The 16518-nt window shown below is 48.6% G+C and overlaps 1 protein-coding gene across 1 annotated transcript; it reads left to right on the top strand.

Moving 5' to 3' along the window:
* The first annotated feature begins 10553 nt into the window (after nucleotides 1-10553).
* LOC123056683 (uncharacterized) lies at nucleotides 10554-15108 on the top strand. The gene is made up of 11 exons (XM_044479992.1): nucleotides 10554-10772; nucleotides 10860-10942; nucleotides 11405-11552; nucleotides 12111-12290; nucleotides 12508-12781; nucleotides 12883-12979; nucleotides 13068-13195; nucleotides 13482-13614; nucleotides 13693-13862; nucleotides 14010-14322; nucleotides 14478-15108. Exons 1-8 carry the CDS (start codon nucleotides 10554-10556, stop codon nucleotides 13505-13507), a joined length of 1155 nt encoding a protein of 384 aa, XP_044335927.1. The 3' UTR covers nucleotides 13508-13614; nucleotides 13693-13862; nucleotides 14010-14322; nucleotides 14478-15108.
* The last annotated feature ends 1410 nt before the right edge of the window (nucleotides 15109-16518 follow it).

The following is a 16518-nucleotide window of genomic DNA, read 5'->3' as shown; positions in this document are numbered from 1 at the left end:
AATGCCTTCGCGCCATGAGCAGATGGAATAGAGGAACCGGCAAAAGAAGGGCTGAAAACTGTGGATATGGCTTGACGTGGGCCGAAATTTATACGATCCTGCAAAAAAAGCAGATGCCTGGATATAGAGAATGTGTGCAGGACGGAAAATCGTCTGCATCCCTTATATCGGCAGTTATTACAGTGGTCAGGCGAATATAGCCGATCTGTTAGAGTTGCTCTAAGCTTGAGTGTGGTGCCACAATTTTTTTTTTTTACATTGTTCTTTTCTTTTTGCTTTATCTTCTGATCAGTAGTCATATCATGGTTTAGAGAACTGTAGGTAGAGTTACCATATGTAGGTAGTATATCTATGAGACCAATCGACGTGTACGAGATCAACTTATATGCATGGAACCTTGCTTGATCCTCCGCTAATTCTAATCTAGTATTACGCGCGGCTAGAGCAAACTATCCAGACTCCCCAAAAGAAAATCTACGCGGGATCCGGCTCGATTCCTCACAACCTGCTCCAGCGCGTTGAAGACAAAGGTAGCTACATGTACGTGAATGGAGGGAGTGTCGTTGATGTTAAACGATATGCTTTGGGAAACTGCTGCGAGATACAATACATGATATATACATAGAGCTACGGATATACAGTCTAACACCCTTCCTCAATCTTAACTATGGCCTGAAGTACAAAGCAAGTTAAGATTGTGCCTACAGCTTACAAACTGTGGTTGTGGAAGAGGCTTCGTGAAGATGTCAGCAAGTTGATCCTTGGAAGGGATGAACTTGATACAAAGTAGCTTCTGTGCAACATGTTCCCGAACAAAGTGATAGTCAACTTCGATGTGTTTCGTCCGAGCATGAAATACCAGATTAGAGGAAAGGTATGTGGCATCTATGTTATCACACCAAAGGACTGAAGGGTGAGCCGTAGAGACTCTCAACTCTCGTAATAAGGACTGTACCCATATGAGCTCAGCTGTGGCATTGGCAACTGCCTTGTACTCGGCTTCAGTACTGCTGCGAGACACTGTAGCTTGCTTGCGAGCATTCCAGGCGATCAAGTTAGGCCCAAAGAATACCACATAGCCCCCCGTGGATCGCCTGTCATCAGGACTGCCGGCCCAATCCGCATCAGAGAAGGCCGAAAGCTCACAAGACAGTGCCGGTTGGAGTAGCAATACATACGAGGCAGTGAGACAGATGTAGCGAAGAATACGCTTCACCGCTGACCAATGAGACGTCCTGGGTGCATGAAGATACTGGGACACATGATTAACTGCATAGGAGACATCCGGCCTGGTGATAGTGAGGTATTGCAGACCTCCAACGAGACTGCAATAGGTGAGAGAGGGTCTCCATCAAGAGCAGACAGCCGATTAGTCGCAGACATCGGAGTGGCAGCAGGTTTACACTTCAACATACCCGCGCGGCGCAGCAAGTCCAGAGAATACTTCTTCTGAGTAAGAGTCAACTCATCAGACGACCGCAAAACCTCCAGACCAAGAAAGTAGTGCAGAGCACCTAAGTCCTTGACGGCAAAATCACCACTGAGTGCAGTCACAAGACGATCAGCAGCAACGTCGGAGGAACTGATCAATATGATATCATCAACATAAACCAGGAGATACATCGTAATCTCAGGACGCTGAAGGAGAAACAAAGAGGTGTCAGCTGTACATGTGGAGGGAACAAACCCAAGAGCCTGAAGAAATGAGTCAAGACGCGCATGCCACGCACGAGGAACCTGTTTGAGTCTGTACAACGCCTTAACAAGGCGACAGAGATGCCGAGGACGTGCAGGATCAACAAAACCTGGGGGCTGGCGCATATAGACCTCCTCCTCAAGGACAGCATCGAGGAAAGCATTCTGCACATCCAGCTGACGAAGAAACTGTCCTCGAGTAACAGCCAGAGAGAGCAGCAAACAGATAGTAGTAGGATTGATAACTGGGCTGAACGTGTCTTCATAGTCAAGACCATACCTCGGGTTGAAACCCTTCGCTACTAACCGCGCCTTGTAGCGTTCAATGGAACCGTCTGCATGTCTCTTAACTTTGAAGACCCATTTGGAGTCAATGATATTAACACCAGAAACAGGGGGAACAAGTTGCCAAGTATCATTTTTTAATAAAGCCTGAAACTCCTGTTCCATCGCAGCTCGCCAATGAGGAATCCTGAGAGCAGCCTCAAAATGGCATGGCTCAGCTATAGGATCAGTAGCATCATGAGCAACACAAGCGGCAAGCCACGCAACAGTTCCGTCTATGCGCTCCTTTGGGCGAAAACCCCCATTCTGACTGCATGTGCGTGGGCGAAGCGCAACAGCTGCAGACAGTATTGGCGAAACCTGGCTCGACTCAGGTGGCAGAGATGATGTCGAGCCTGCAGAAGCTAGCGATGCTGAGCTAGACGCAGAGGCTGCTGGCGACGGGGAGCCAAGCGGCGTCAGGCCAGGCGAAACCGGCCCACTGGGCGAACGTCCAGACCAGATGTGGACATCGGTCCAGGCGACGTAGTCGCTCGCATGGAGTCCACCGAGCCAGGCGAAGCAGTCGCTCACGTGGACTCCACCAAGCCAGGCAGAGTGGCCACCCGTGGAGCTGCCATGGGCGCATCATGCACGGCTGTACCGAGCGAGGCAGAGTCGGGTTGACGTGTTTGACCCGCTATGCATGGCCCATGCACACGAACAATACCTCCGCCATGATCATCATTCAACACCTGATCAGTAAGGAGCTCAAGCCGGGCGCCACGTCCAATACCTGTAGTATGATTAGGAAGCAGCATAGGAGCATGTGCAACATCTACAAATTGATCAGGCGAAGGTATGGTGGAGTGCATATGTGGTGTCGGAGTAGAGTTGTTCGGAAGTGCACGGAAAGGAAACACACTCTCATCAAACACGACATCACGAGATATGTAAACGCGATTGGTGGGAATATGGAGGCATTTGTACCCTTTGTGGAGGGAACTATACCTGAGAAAAACACACTTTTTAGACCGAAACTCTAGCTTGCGCTTGTTATGTGGACGAAGGTGAGGCCAACATGCACATCCAAAGACTTTGAGAAAGGTGTAATCTGGGAGTTCATTGAGCAGCAGTTCAAGAGGAGTTTTCATTTTCAGAAGTTGTGTGGGAAGCCTATTTATCAAGAAACAAGTTGTTGAAAAAGCATCACTCGAAAACTGAAACGGAATGGAGGCATGAGCTAGTAGGGTAAGGCCAGTCTCTATGAGATGACGATGCTTACGTTTAGGGGTGCCATTCTGCTGATGTGTATGAGGAAAAGACACACGGTATGAGATCCCAAGCTTATTAAAAAACGAATTGAGGTTCTGATATTCAACCCCCCCCCCCAGTCGGACTGAACATGAAGAATTTTATGCTTAAGGAGACGCTCAACATGTGCTTGAAACTGGATAAAAACATCAAACACATCAGACTTGCGCTTAATAAGATAAAGCCAGGTAAATTGACTATAAGCATCAATAAAGCTGATATAGTAATTGTGGCCACTAATGGACGTTTGGGTATGACCCCACACATCAGAAAAAACAAGCTCAAGAGGGTGCTGAACAACACGACTTGACTCTGAAAACGGAAGTTGATGGCTCTTACCTTGCTGACAGGCATCACAGATAGTTTCAGCACTTTTATTGGACACAACTGGAAGCTCATGACGATGCAGAACATGACGAACTATCGTAGCAGCAGGATGACCAAGGCGCGCATGCCAGTGCGTAGGTGACACACGAACACCACTGAAGGCCTGGGGAGAACTTTGCGTAGGAAGTGGGCGCGGCACCTCAAGTGCATACAGACCATGGCGCAAACGACCACTAAGCAAAACGTCCCTCGTGTCCCGATCCTTGATAAAGAAACGAAAAGGATAAAATTCAGCAAGGACATTATTATCACGTGTAAGTTGAGGAACGAACAACAAACTACGTGTAGCAGAAGGAACTCTAAGAACATTGGCAAGATGCAATTTTATAGAGTTGTGTGTAAGAAGAGAGGCGTGACCAACATGTGAGATGTGCATACCTGCTCCACTGGCGGTGTGGACCTGATCATGATCGTGATATGGCTCCTGAGTGGAGAGTTTCTCCATCTTGCTCATCAGGTGGTTGGTAGCCCCCGTGTCCATGTACCATGTCGGATCAATGGAGTATGACGGGGTGTGCCCGTGCTCATGACTTGCCACTGCAGCAGCGGCCTGCTTCTCATTCCCCTTACCTTTGTTGCCAAGGCCAAGGAAGTCCTTCTTGTAGCGGCGATGACAGCGAGAGGCGCTGTGACACTCGAGGCCACAAAGCTGGCAGGCCTGCGGGGCGCCACAACATGGACAACAGGCGTATGGGCGGCCACCGCCAGTGATGGACGGCAGCGGAGCAGATCGCGAAGCCTGCTGAGGCGAGGATGCCTGCTTGCCACCAGGCGGGAACGGCTTCTGCGGTTTACCGCGGGTCGCGGCGTTGGCAGAGGCGAAGCTTGGGGAGGCATGGCGTGCCTTGATGCGTTGTTCGCGGCCGAGAAAGCGCGCATAGAGCTCACGAGGCTGAAGTGGAGCGTCGCGACCATGAACACTCTCAACGAGATTATCATAGTCGTCGTCAAGTCCGTTAAGGACATGGGTGGTGAAGTCCTCGGGAAGAAGCAGCTGACCGATCGAGGCCATTGTGTCAACGAAGCCGGTCATCTTGTTGAAGTAGTCCGTGATGCTGAGGTCGTGGAGCTTAGTCTCGCCCAACTCGGTGCGTATAGCATGAGCACGCGCCTGAGACTGAGAGGCGAAGCTGGTGTGTAGCGCCACCCATGCATCGCGAGACGTGGCGGCGAAGATAACCAGCGACGAGACGCTCGGAGTGAGCGAAGACTGAATGGCGGAGAGGATGGTCTGATCCTGAGCCACCCATGTGTGATACGCCGGATGATACGGCGGCGGGCACGGGAGGGATCCATCCACGTATCCCTCCAAGTAGCGTTTTCGAAGGAGAGGCAGCACCTGAGCACGCCACGACAAATAATTGTCTGGCGAGAGCTTCACCGAAAGTAGATGCGAGAAGTAGAAGGGCGATGACGCCACGGCATGATCTGCGTGAACGGACGGATGCGACGCGGGCACAACACCGTCATACATCAGCGACGGGTAGGCGCCAGGCGGAGCAACAGTATGCGCACCGTAGTGAGGTGCTGGAGGCTGCCCATAGGGCGCGGTAGACGCAGCTCCGTAGGATATCGGTTGCGCGGGAGCCGTATAGGGTTGCGGAGGTAGCGCGCCGTAGGAAGGCGCATGCCACGCGGATGACGGCGGTGGCGCTGCACCATAGATTCCTGCGGGAGCCGGTTGGGGCTGTACGCCTTGGAGCTGAGCCGCACCATGGGACACCACAGGAGCAGCAGGTTGGGGCGGTATGCCCTGGATCGGTGCAGCCGAAGGCCCGTACATGGACGAGGCACCATACACAGGCGCTGACGGGGAAGCGTACGCGGCCGGGGCGCTGTAGGGCGGGGCAGCGTACGCGGCCGGGGTAGTGGGCGCAGTGCCACCGAAGGAAGTAGATGGAGGCAGATCGCCCATCACCTCAGATCCAATCGGGGAGCTAGGAAGGACGGCTCCGGGGGTCTGGGCCTGCCACACCTTCGCAAGCGGGTGGAAGGCGAGGAAGGGCGAGATAGGAGCTGGCGCCCGGCGGAGGCAGCCGGAGCGGCGGCGGCGGCGGAGTATGCAGCGAAAGCATTGTAACCTAAACTGATATCAATATTAAACGATATATTTTGGGAAGTTGCTGGACATCCTAAATAGGTGTGGCTATCTCATATAGATAGAAGTATCAAGATGTACAATACAGAATATATACAGAGAGCTACGGATATACAGTCTAACAGTTGACATCTGAATGGAGCTCGGAGGCTTTTCTACTGGAAACTGATTGTGCAATGGCTGTTGATATGATCACTGAGACCGCCACTAACTGCTCCCTGATGCCATCGGTCGTCGTGCTGATCGAGGGCATCTTCACGCGGACTCTTCAAATCGCCCATAAGAGCAACTCTAACGGGCCTGTTTGGATCGGCCATTCGTCCGGCGTCCGCCCTGGTTTTTATATGAATTGACAGTGCCGTTCAACGCGTTGATCCATATGTGTAGGCGTGGCCGGTTGGCCGCCTAATTTTATATTACATTTAACATATTTGTGAAATGAAAATTTAACAAGCAAAATAGTTTAGCCGCCCAAATAAATAGTATAATTTTACATGCCAAATAAAAATAAAAATGTTTCACATAGTTTTACAAATGAATAAAAGAAGATACATTTATTGGTTGCCAACATGAGTCCACATATACTCAACCAAATTATTTTACAGTTGCACATGAGTTTCTCAATCACGCATGTCTTCATGAAACTAAGTGAACTGCTCAAATGTTGCCGCTACTTCATGCTCAGGCACAACATTCTCACCCCGAAACTGAAAGCCTTGATCGTACAGACGTTCCGGGCGCTCGTCTTCTACGATCATATTGTGCATGATCACACAAGTAGTCATCACCTCCCATAGTTTCTGCGTGCTCCAAGTATTAGCAGGATACCGAATGATGCCCCGTCGAAATTGCAAAACACCAAAGGCACACTCGACATCCTTTCTAGCACTCTCTTGCTCTTGAGCAAATCTTTTCCTTTTCTCTCCAACAGGATTGGGTATTGTCTTTACAATAGTGGTCCACTGAGGATAGATACCGTCACCTAAATAATACCCTTTGTCGTAGTTGTGGTCGTTGACAGTAAAGTTCACCGGTGGGTAGTTGCCTTCGGCAAGCCTAGCAAACACCGGCGAGCACTGAAGCACGTTGATATCATTGTGTGATCCAGCCATGCCAAAGAAAGAGTGCCAGATCTAGAGATTTTGAGACGCCGCGGCCCCTAGTATGACAGTGCAAGCCCTGACATGTCCCTTATTGCCCTTGCCAAGCAGAAGTGCAGTTCTTTCACTCCCAGTGCATGCAGTCTATGCTGCCAAGCATCCCCGGAAAGCCCCTGCTAGCATTTATCGCAAACAAAACGGGTTGTATCTTCAGCTGTCGGCTCTCTCAAGTACTCAGGGCCAAACACAGCAATCAGAGCCTTGCAGAACTTATACATGGACTCTAGGCATGTAGACTCGCTCATACGGACGTACTCGTCAATGAGATCACCGGGCACTCCGTATGCAAGCATTCGGATGGCGGCAGTGCATTTCTGATAAGAGGAGAAACCAATCTTGCCAACGACATCCTCTTTGCACTCGAAGTAGTCATCATAGCCGACCACTCCCTTTCTAATACGGTTGAAAACACGCCTACTCATATGGAACCGGCGGCGGAATTTGTGGTGTTTGAACAACGGGCTTGTTGTATCAAAGTAGTCCTTCCAGAGAAGGAAATGCCCGCTCTCCCGGTTACGATTCAACGCCGGAAGGTGGCCCGGAATGGAGCCACGGAATAACGGTCGCTGGTTGTTGAGGTGGTGATGGACCAACACGGCAGTCAATATCTCCTCGGAGTCGCAAATGAAATTGTGGAAAAAGAACTCATCGGTGGAGTCCATTTTCGTACATTGGCAGACTGTCAAACAGCTTGCGGGCGTCGAAGAAGGAGACGGCCCACAGACCAGCTAGCTGCCCTGCCGGAGTCAGACAAGTGTGTGATGGCATAGGACGAGCGTGCCGGTCGTATGTGGCGGGGGCGGCGAGGCGTCTTCTTGGCCGCGGGCGGCTGGGCGGTGGGGGAAGCGGCGGCGGGAACCAGTTTGCTCCCTGGCGGCAAAACGGCGGCAGCGGGCGACTGGGGGTAGGGGCGGCATTGCTGGGCGGATGTGGAGGCGGCGGCGGCTGGAAGAGTCGCCGGCAAAAATGGGCGGCAGCGTCGGTGACGGAGGAGGCGAGGGCGAGAGTTGCTTGTTGGCCGGGGGAAGGGAGGCCAATGTGCCACAGACCAGCGGGCCCGGGGACAGGAGTAGGCGAGCGCGCGCGCGTCCGTCGCTTGTCCGCGCCGACGTAAATCAAGCTCAAAAATAGACCGGAAATGGGTTGCCCGCGGACGAAAAGTAGACGCGTGTCCATTTGGATCGGCGCGTTAGGCCGCCTTTTCTGTCCGCACCCATCCAAATGAATGGCCATGGACGAAATGGGTCACCCCATTAAAGTTTCTCTAAATGACTGGAGTCAATTGTCTGGATACACTTTGCTCTAACACGGTACCCATTAGTCTGCGGACAACGTTCGGTAGTTCAAAATTTTACAAACCATCGACAACTTTGCGAGCTCCGAACTTCTGCCACACATGCGTCTCACACCCCTGTCCACCCCCAAAACATCTCATACGCAAAGCGGGCACGACAGGTCACTGGAGCCGGTACTAAAGTGACGCGTCAACTGAGAGTACCGCCCGCGGTGCATCCTGGTCTTCATGCATGTTCAATGTGGGAGAGACGTGGCTGGACAGGACAGAAAAGTTATCTACTGCATTTAAACCGGCTGCCCATCCGTCCGTCTGCCGGCATGAAACAGGCGGCGCGACCGAGAAACCAACTCCGACACGCGCATTGGCACAGGCCCTACGTGGTCCTGGCTGGTGCCGCTATTTATACATGGACATGCCCGACATGATCTGCACCACATCGGACATGATTCCTTCTTCCTCTGCCACCATGACCGGCCAGGAGCTCTAGAGCGATGTGGGAGAGGATCTCGATAGAGTAGAAGCATTGGCCACCCTTGCAGTTAGCTCTGGCAAGCCCGCCATGCCCAATGAATAGAGGTCGGCTTGTCGGTGAGTGACGACCACGCGATGATAGAGAAGGCGTCCAACGACGAGCCGACGCCTCCTCCTATACTGGTCCATGTCGGCTTCACCATGGGGCAGGCGCAATAGAACTTCAACGCTATCATGACGGAGGAGCATCCGGTGTCGGCGTTGCGGCACGCGCAGGAGGAGTAACACTATAATCTCACCTTCCTCGTCAAATCTACAACGAGTTCACGAGCGAGAAGGCCCTGGCGGCCATGGCCGCGGAGAACCCGAACTTCGTCGCCGAGCAGCGGTGCTCATGCCGACTACAACGTGGTCACGACGCACTTAGACGCGGAAGCGCCGCTAGTGGCGTGGGCGATTGAGGATGGGAACACTGGTGTCGAGCCGCTACGACCACGAGGCCATCCGGTCCACATCCATCATGGACCTCACCTTCACCAGCGATGTCCAAGCGGCAGGCTCCAACAAGTAAGAGTAGGATACGAGAGACGGAGACTTTCGTGTCCCATGTGGGCATTTCTATATCCCATGTCTTACTCTTCCTCGACGTTGATCCGCAGCTTCACTTCCAAGAGCTCACAGCCAGCGAAAATGTCGGACATGGGAAACAATAAGGACTTGGACATGGACGCCGGTGAAGATTTAAACTTGATTAATTTTGTTTATGTCAAGAAAATGTCATGAATTTTCTTGGCTTAAATGACAATAGTTAGGTTTAAATGACTGTGCTAATAGTTTCTCCTGGAAAGTCTGATTTAGTGCATCATAGTCTAGTGCTTGAAGATATTTGTTTTGGATGAACACATCTTGTACTATCGTCTTCAACTGGCTGTACTAGTCACTGTACGACAAGTACTACCAAACAGGATTCATTACTTAGCCTAGAGTATAACTTACCACTGTACTAGAAGATGTGTCAATCTAGTCTTGCCACATCGACACGCTAGCTGGTTTTGCCTACACGTCTTGCCTGTATAAAGAGTACACCTACTCAAGATATATTTTCCTCTCTTTCACGTAAAAATACTAGTAGTACATATGTTACTGATTCTCCTTTTACATTGTGTTGTGTAAGCGTATAAAATCATATATTCGCACATGGTACATAGAAACCGTGTTTTCTGAACACAATTTTGCACAGGGTGCACAAGATCATTTTTGTTTCTTTTTTGTACTGAACTTGACTTAATATTTTTTTGCACGAAATATACCGCATTTACATGTTATAGCACGGTAAATATCCATATGTTTAACAGTTTTTTTATCGGTTTTGTTATTTCTCACCCATCTCTAATGATGTCTTGGTTTGCATTAAAAGTTGACAACCATCGGTCCGACATTAGAGCATCTACAACCGGACCTCTCAAACCCGGCTAATACGCTCTGGTGAGCCGCTCAGTCACTGCCTGGTCACGATTTTTTGATTCAAACGGACTTCTCAAACAGCCCTCAAACGCCTGAGCTGACCGGCACCTCCATATCCAGCCCAAATATGGGACGAATATGGGTGTGTCCGGGCACGCCAGCCACGTCGGACTGACAAAGGGGTCCCAGCCAAAAACGCCCTTAAACCCGGTGCTCCGAAGCTCGTCTCCTTCGTCAGACTGGTGGCGCCGCATGGCGCAGCTCCGGCGGGCCGGTAGTGCATTGCCCGGCTATTTATGTCGATCGACGCACCGAAACTCTACCATCCATCCATATTTTCCTGCTCCTGTCCGCCGCCGCCGCCACTTTTCACTCCACCCGTCCGCCTAGTAGCCATATCCCCATGCCGCCGGATGAGGAGCGAGCCTTCTTGACGCTGGAGCACCGGTTCGTGCTCCTTGAGCAGATCCGGGCTAGGCGAAGCCTAAATCGCCGTGGGGCTACCTCCGGATGCAGTGGATCCGGAGGAGGAGGAGGGGATGTGGGGGACGCCGGCGACGGGGATCTGCAGGCGGAGCAGCAGGCCATCCTTGATTCCCTCCGATCGGAGTCGGCTGCGGAGGCAAGACACCGTCGCCGGCAGGAGATGGAGGCGCAAGAGGCCGCGGAGTAGACGGACATGTTCGCCTACATGGATGAGGTCGAGTAGGATGAGGATGAGCCGGAGCCCTCCTACCCGCCCATCCAGTTGGCATCTGGCACCGTCGTCGTGGGCATCTCCGACGACGAAGAGTAACTAAGGTAGTAAGTAGATGTAGTACGTATGATTCCTTTTACATGCTTTGTATGGATCTAGGGAATGAAACTTGAGAAAGGCGGATGCAAAGTGACTAATTTGAGGCGTGCCTGGTCAGTGTCCGCAGACGCGTCCGCGGGCGTTTGAGGGGCTGGATTTGCAAAGTCCAGTTGCAGATGCTCTTACTTCCTAGATCTCACATTTTGTCTTTTTTTCATGGAGATCTTACATTTTGTCTGAACTCTACAAACAGACACTACATTTTATTTGTATCAGATGAATAATTAATTACAACGAGGTGAATATCTTTTGTGTTTGCATACAATTTTATAAAGAAAAATTACTTATACCGATTAAGATATAGGAGTAGTACGATTGTATAGGCTGGAGATAAAAAAAAAGTGAGCAGAGATCAGTACAACTTCTACACGTTGCACTAGCTTCACATCACTCTGCAGTCTACACAGTGGCGCACTGTGCACCGCCCATCTCATCATATTCTTCTCACCACCTCCTCCTCTTTCCTCGTCTGCTCCTCATTCTTTGATTTGGTCCAAGCCTTGTTCTTGGGAAAGCAGAGGAAAGCATAGCTTCCTGAATCCTGAGGTAAGCAAGCTTAGGTCTCCGTTACTTTTTGTAGCCCTTCTCCGGATTCTGTTTTGCTTGAATACCACTTTCCAGTTCTTCGATAGGTTCAAGATTGATTCCACGGGGTTGAGTTTTTTCACCTTAAATCATAGTCTTTTTCCCACCGCTTGGGAAGTACTTCTGTTTGCTGCGCGCCGTATCATCCTGACATCTACATATATTTTTCTTTTGATTTTATAACTACATATATTCGCTCATTAAAAATCATGTGAATCATTTTCTTTTTCATACACACCAGAGTAGTATTGGAATCCAGATTAACCATTTTTCATACACACCAGAACTGAGCAATTGATTGAAAATCACTACTTACCAATGTTTGCATGAAAGGGGGAACAAGTTTCACCCCAAATAAGGTGAGGAGCCCATGTTAAATCAACAGGGCTTCAGGCTTTCTGCTTCAGTGTGAAAATTATTGCTGCACATTCTGAAGTCTGTTGTGCAGCCGTTGGGGTTGACTAATGGACAAATATTGCTCACAGATCTGCTCATTTATTTTTGTCTCCACATATGTAGACCTTCAGCTTCAAGGCCAAAATGGGTGAGGTTGAGGATGGGTTCACCACACTGTCTCAGTTGAACTTGTCATCGGATTACAGGCGCAGAGTCCGGGTGCGCGTCTCACGGATGTGGGTGTCCTTCAACCCAAACAATGGCACCGTGTTCGGCCTTGACAGCCTTCTCATTGACAGCAAGGTGACGAAATATTTCCTACTTGATGATGCTTGACAACACCTGCTACCGTTGTACTCCATCCTCCGAAAAAGCTTGTCCCTCAAATGGATGTATCTAGCATCAAGTGCTAGATACATCCATTTGAGGAACAAGCTTGGGACAAGTTTTTTCGGACGGAGGGAGTAGCACCCTCTGAAATTTGTCCACACAATGATCCTTCTTTTCCTTTCACTTGTAGGGTGGAACTATGCAAGCCCATGTAAAACCAAAAGATATAAAGCGTTTCGAAGAGAGGCTAGCTGAAGGGAAGGTCTATGCGCTGTCAAATTTTGTGGTTTGGCCAAGCGAGGGTAAATATATGACCTGTAGGAACCCCTTCAAGATGCACATTGAAGCAGATACGGTGGTCGACGAGATCGATGGAGATGTCGACGCAATACCTCTCCACTGCTTTGATTTTGTTGACTTTGTTGATGTTCCTTCTAGGGACCGCAAGATTAGCTTATTGACAGGTAAATGTTTGGGAAGCTGAAAGTGCAATCGTTAGCCTTGCCACATCAATATCTGCAAATTCTGAATTTGTGTCTGACATGTGCTGACATAAACGTTGCAGATATTGTTGGCCAAGTAGTCGATGTTTGGGGCATAGAAAGGACCCCAAAGAAATTGCGGATGATAGAATTTTGCAGCTTACGGATTGAGGATTTCAGGTAACATAAGTTACATAACTTGGTTAATCCTTTCATATCTTTGTCATTCTATGGTACCGCTTTAGCTTTTGCAATTATCATTTTACAGTGGAAAGGAACTGTATGTCACACTATATGGAAAGCTGGGTCATGATTTTTATGCGGAGATTCGCAAGAAATGCCGACAAGACCCTGTCGCTGCCGTGTTTGCCGGGATGCGTGTTTGCCACTACAAGGGTCAGTCCCTGATTCACCCTTTCATCTATTTATCATTTTCTACCGTCTGATTCTACCATATTACTGTTTTCGTTTCATTGACATGAAACATGGTAACACTGTTCGGTTTAGGAAAAGGATATATAGTTTGCTCTTTATCAGCTTCAAAGTACTACCTAGATTTGGAAATACCAGAGGGACAGCAATTCCGCGTGAATTGAGTGGCCTCTACGGTTTATTCTTGGAAATGGTGATTGATCTACTCTAATCCACATTAGTGAGGGCTTACTTATTTGTTTGTGTGCAGGTGGCATCATCCAAAAATCCCCATAGTACACCTCCAGTCTCAGCCAGAAAGCCCTGTTGATCCAACTCAGGAGTTACAAAGTAGCTGGAGAACAATCAAACAGCTGCAAAGCCTTGATCCATTCAAGTTATCGGTAAGACGGTGCTGCTCTCATTGACTGCATATGGGCTTTGTGCACTGACAGCCTAATTATGTTCTGGGTCTACTGCAGGAGAATAGCCGATTTTTGTGCAGAGCCATCCTGAAAGAGATAGACTGCACCAAAGATTGGTGTTATCGTGGATGCTTTCACTGCAGGAAGACGGTCAGCAGGGACGGAAGTGAATTCTGGTGCAGCCAATGCGATCCGGTTAACAAGAAGCGCAAGAGGCCGGTTTTATGGTGAGAATCTTGAAGACTCATGTGCTGCTAGTGCCTCATTGTTGCTTAGTTCAGACATCAGTACTTTGTAGTGATCTAAACACTCTTATATTTCTTTACGGAGGGAGTAGTTAGTAATTACCATGCTGGTGTTTTTCGGCATGCAAGGTACAAGCTAAATGCAGTGGTGGAAGATGACACTGGAACCATGAACTTGGTGATCTTTGCCGAGGAGGCGCAGCAACTGATCGGTGTCACGGCAGAAGAACTTTTCAAAGAGATCACCGGTGATGGCGGGTGCACCGTGCCAGCTGCATTCTCATATCTTCGCGGCTCGACCCACACCTTCCAAGTTGCCATGGACGACTGGAGCTCAAGCTTCGTTGTGAAGTGGATCCTGAACGACAATGAGTTGACACTAGTGCAGCACGGTGGGTCAGTTCAGTCGACAGTGTCTAGTTGCAACTCACAACTTATGGAGGTAAGACATGCTTGACATTTATTTTTGACACATGTAAACCAACGGGCGAAAATGTCTTTTTTTTTGTTTTGCTGCAAGTACATTGAACTGCAGGTAAGCTCTATCCAGCGTCTTGACTCTTGATCCAATCAGTTTTCCTTGCCCATTGATTTCAGGAGAAGATGTTGATCCTCAAGCCAGAAACCGAACTGAAGACGGAAGATGAGGCAGGTGCAGAATGACTCCTTTCCCTGACTCTCAGGCTCTCGGCAGCAGCTCTTCGTTTCACAAGAATGGAATCTGCTACATTGGCGGTAATCATGCCAAGTATCTGTTCTTTCGCTCTGCCTTAATTCTAAAACTTTGTAAAAAATCCCTTATAAGAAATCTCATGTAAATATTATGTGGAAGTCACGTTGTTCAGATTACTGGGAATGCTCATCCTTGGGCCAGCATATGTCAATATACTGGAGTAGTACAGTAGTGACTCTTGCAGACACCATGGATACATTCTATTATTTCAAAAGGTAGGATGAACTCGTAACCTCTGCATCGTTGCACATAGTTATATATTATTAATTATTAAAAACAGTGTTTGTCAAATAAATCGGCTCATGAAAAAAGAAAGAAAAACCATATGTGAGTTAATCATAATCCATCAGTCGAACCTTTTGAAAATAATGGAATGTATCCATGGTGTCTGCAGGGTTTTGATTTTTTTTAATATTTCTTTTACGGAATCTTCAAACTATAGTCCAGATTTTAAATAATAGAATGTGAGTTACAACGAACGGAGTACCAACTGCTGAGTACCAACCGTTGTTCAAGGTGGTGTGTACACGGTTGGAGCAGGTGACTACGGAGGTTTTCTCAACATGGATGGCAGCATAACTTATGGATTTATCGAGCGCAACTTTTGACATAGGCGTAGTATTGGTCTATAGGACTCTATTGTTGCCGGTTTGTCAGTTTTGTTTCATTTCTTTTTTATCAGATTTTTTGGGTTTGGTTATATGTATTCTAATTATGCAGAGGCCGGGTGTTACTCATAATACTTTGTATCCGCTTGATGGTACATTGAGATAATAAAAGAGCCCTTTATCAGGGAAAAAGAGCCACATGTGAGTTAACCAAGGTTGTACAACTCCAAGATAACACCTTCAAGAAAAATCGGTTTGCAGTGCAGTGTAGATACCAACCATAGCCAAAAGGTTGACTCAAGAATTTTCACTTTCACCCCAGAGAGAATACAACCTTGATGTCAACGATAAATATTGCTATCCCTCTGATTGTCTGCGCAAACAGAACTAGCCGATCAATCAGAAGAAGATTTCGCTGGAAGAAAAGACATCATCTCACTGCTTCAGGTTGCTGCCACACCGCTACCTCGTCCATGGTAGTTGTGTACACCACAACAACACATAGGACTTTCCGACTGTCTACTACAATAAGGTTTGTCTGCTTTGGTAAAGGAAGGGCGATGATGGTGGTGCGCCTTCGGCTCACACCAGTGCTTATAGTCGTCGCTAGGTGGTCCACAGATATGTTTGTATTTTTATTACCTCTGATGTTCTTTGTACTGACATGATTGAAGATGCATAGATTGGAAGTTTCTCGCAAAAAAAGAAACACATAGGGCGTGTTTGATTGGTCGCATGCAATTTGCCTGCATTATATACTGGACCTAGTTCAGTCTGGCTAAGCAAAAACTGGCAAAAAAACCAATGTATGCAAGTTGTTTGGTTGCCCGCATTGCATCAGTGACCATTTTAGGATCGGCTATTTGGTTGTCTGTTATGTGCTTCAGAGGTGAGCAGATGCAAACCACAGCCGTTTGGCTGCGTGCACGTATGTGTTCTGCACACCCCTTTCAAATGTGGTGACCTTACCACCACCATATTAGCAGCACTTCATAGCAAGCAACACAAGAGATAACAGTAGAAAGTAAATAGACATAAACACAACATTGAAATAGGGATAAGAACAACACATTAGCAGATAAGTTTAAGCAGCAGGCATCCCATATTCCCATGCCCCTCACCACCTCATGGTGCTGAACCCTGGGCAAAACATGGACAGTTTACCAGCATCCTATCAACATAATGGCAGGTTCAAACTAACAACACGACAAGTTTAGACATAATGACGAACATACTAACGATCTAAAAGCTGAGACTGATGTTCCATGATGCGGATGTGCCTTTGGCAGCGCACCCT

The sequence above is a fragment of the Triticum aestivum genome, chromosome 3A (genome assembly GCF_018294505.1).
Source record: "Triticum aestivum cultivar Chinese Spring chromosome 3A, IWGSC CS RefSeq v2.1, whole genome shotgun sequence".
NCBI classification, from domain to species: Eukaryota; Viridiplantae; Streptophyta; class Magnoliopsida; order Poales; family Poaceae; genus Triticum; species Triticum aestivum.
Note: the sequence above shows the minus strand (reverse complement) of the source record. Positions and strands in the feature narration are given on the sequence as shown.

What these genes read in the sequence shown, in the direction of transcription:
- LOC123056683 (XM_044479992.1), top strand. Translation starts at nt 10,554, where the DNA reads ATGCCGCCGGATGAGGAGCGAGCCTTCTTGACGCTGGAGCACCGGTTC. An exon ending in ATAGCTTCCTGAATCCTGAG is followed by an intron (nt 11,553 to 12,110) that starts GTAAGCAAGCTT and finishes CCACATATGTAG; the next exon opens with ACCTTCAGCTTCAAGGCCAA. An exon ending in TTACGGATTGAGGATTTCAG is followed by an intron (nt 12,980 to 13,067) that starts GTAACATAAGTT and finishes ATCATTTTACAG; the next exon opens with TGGAAAGGAACTGTATGTCA.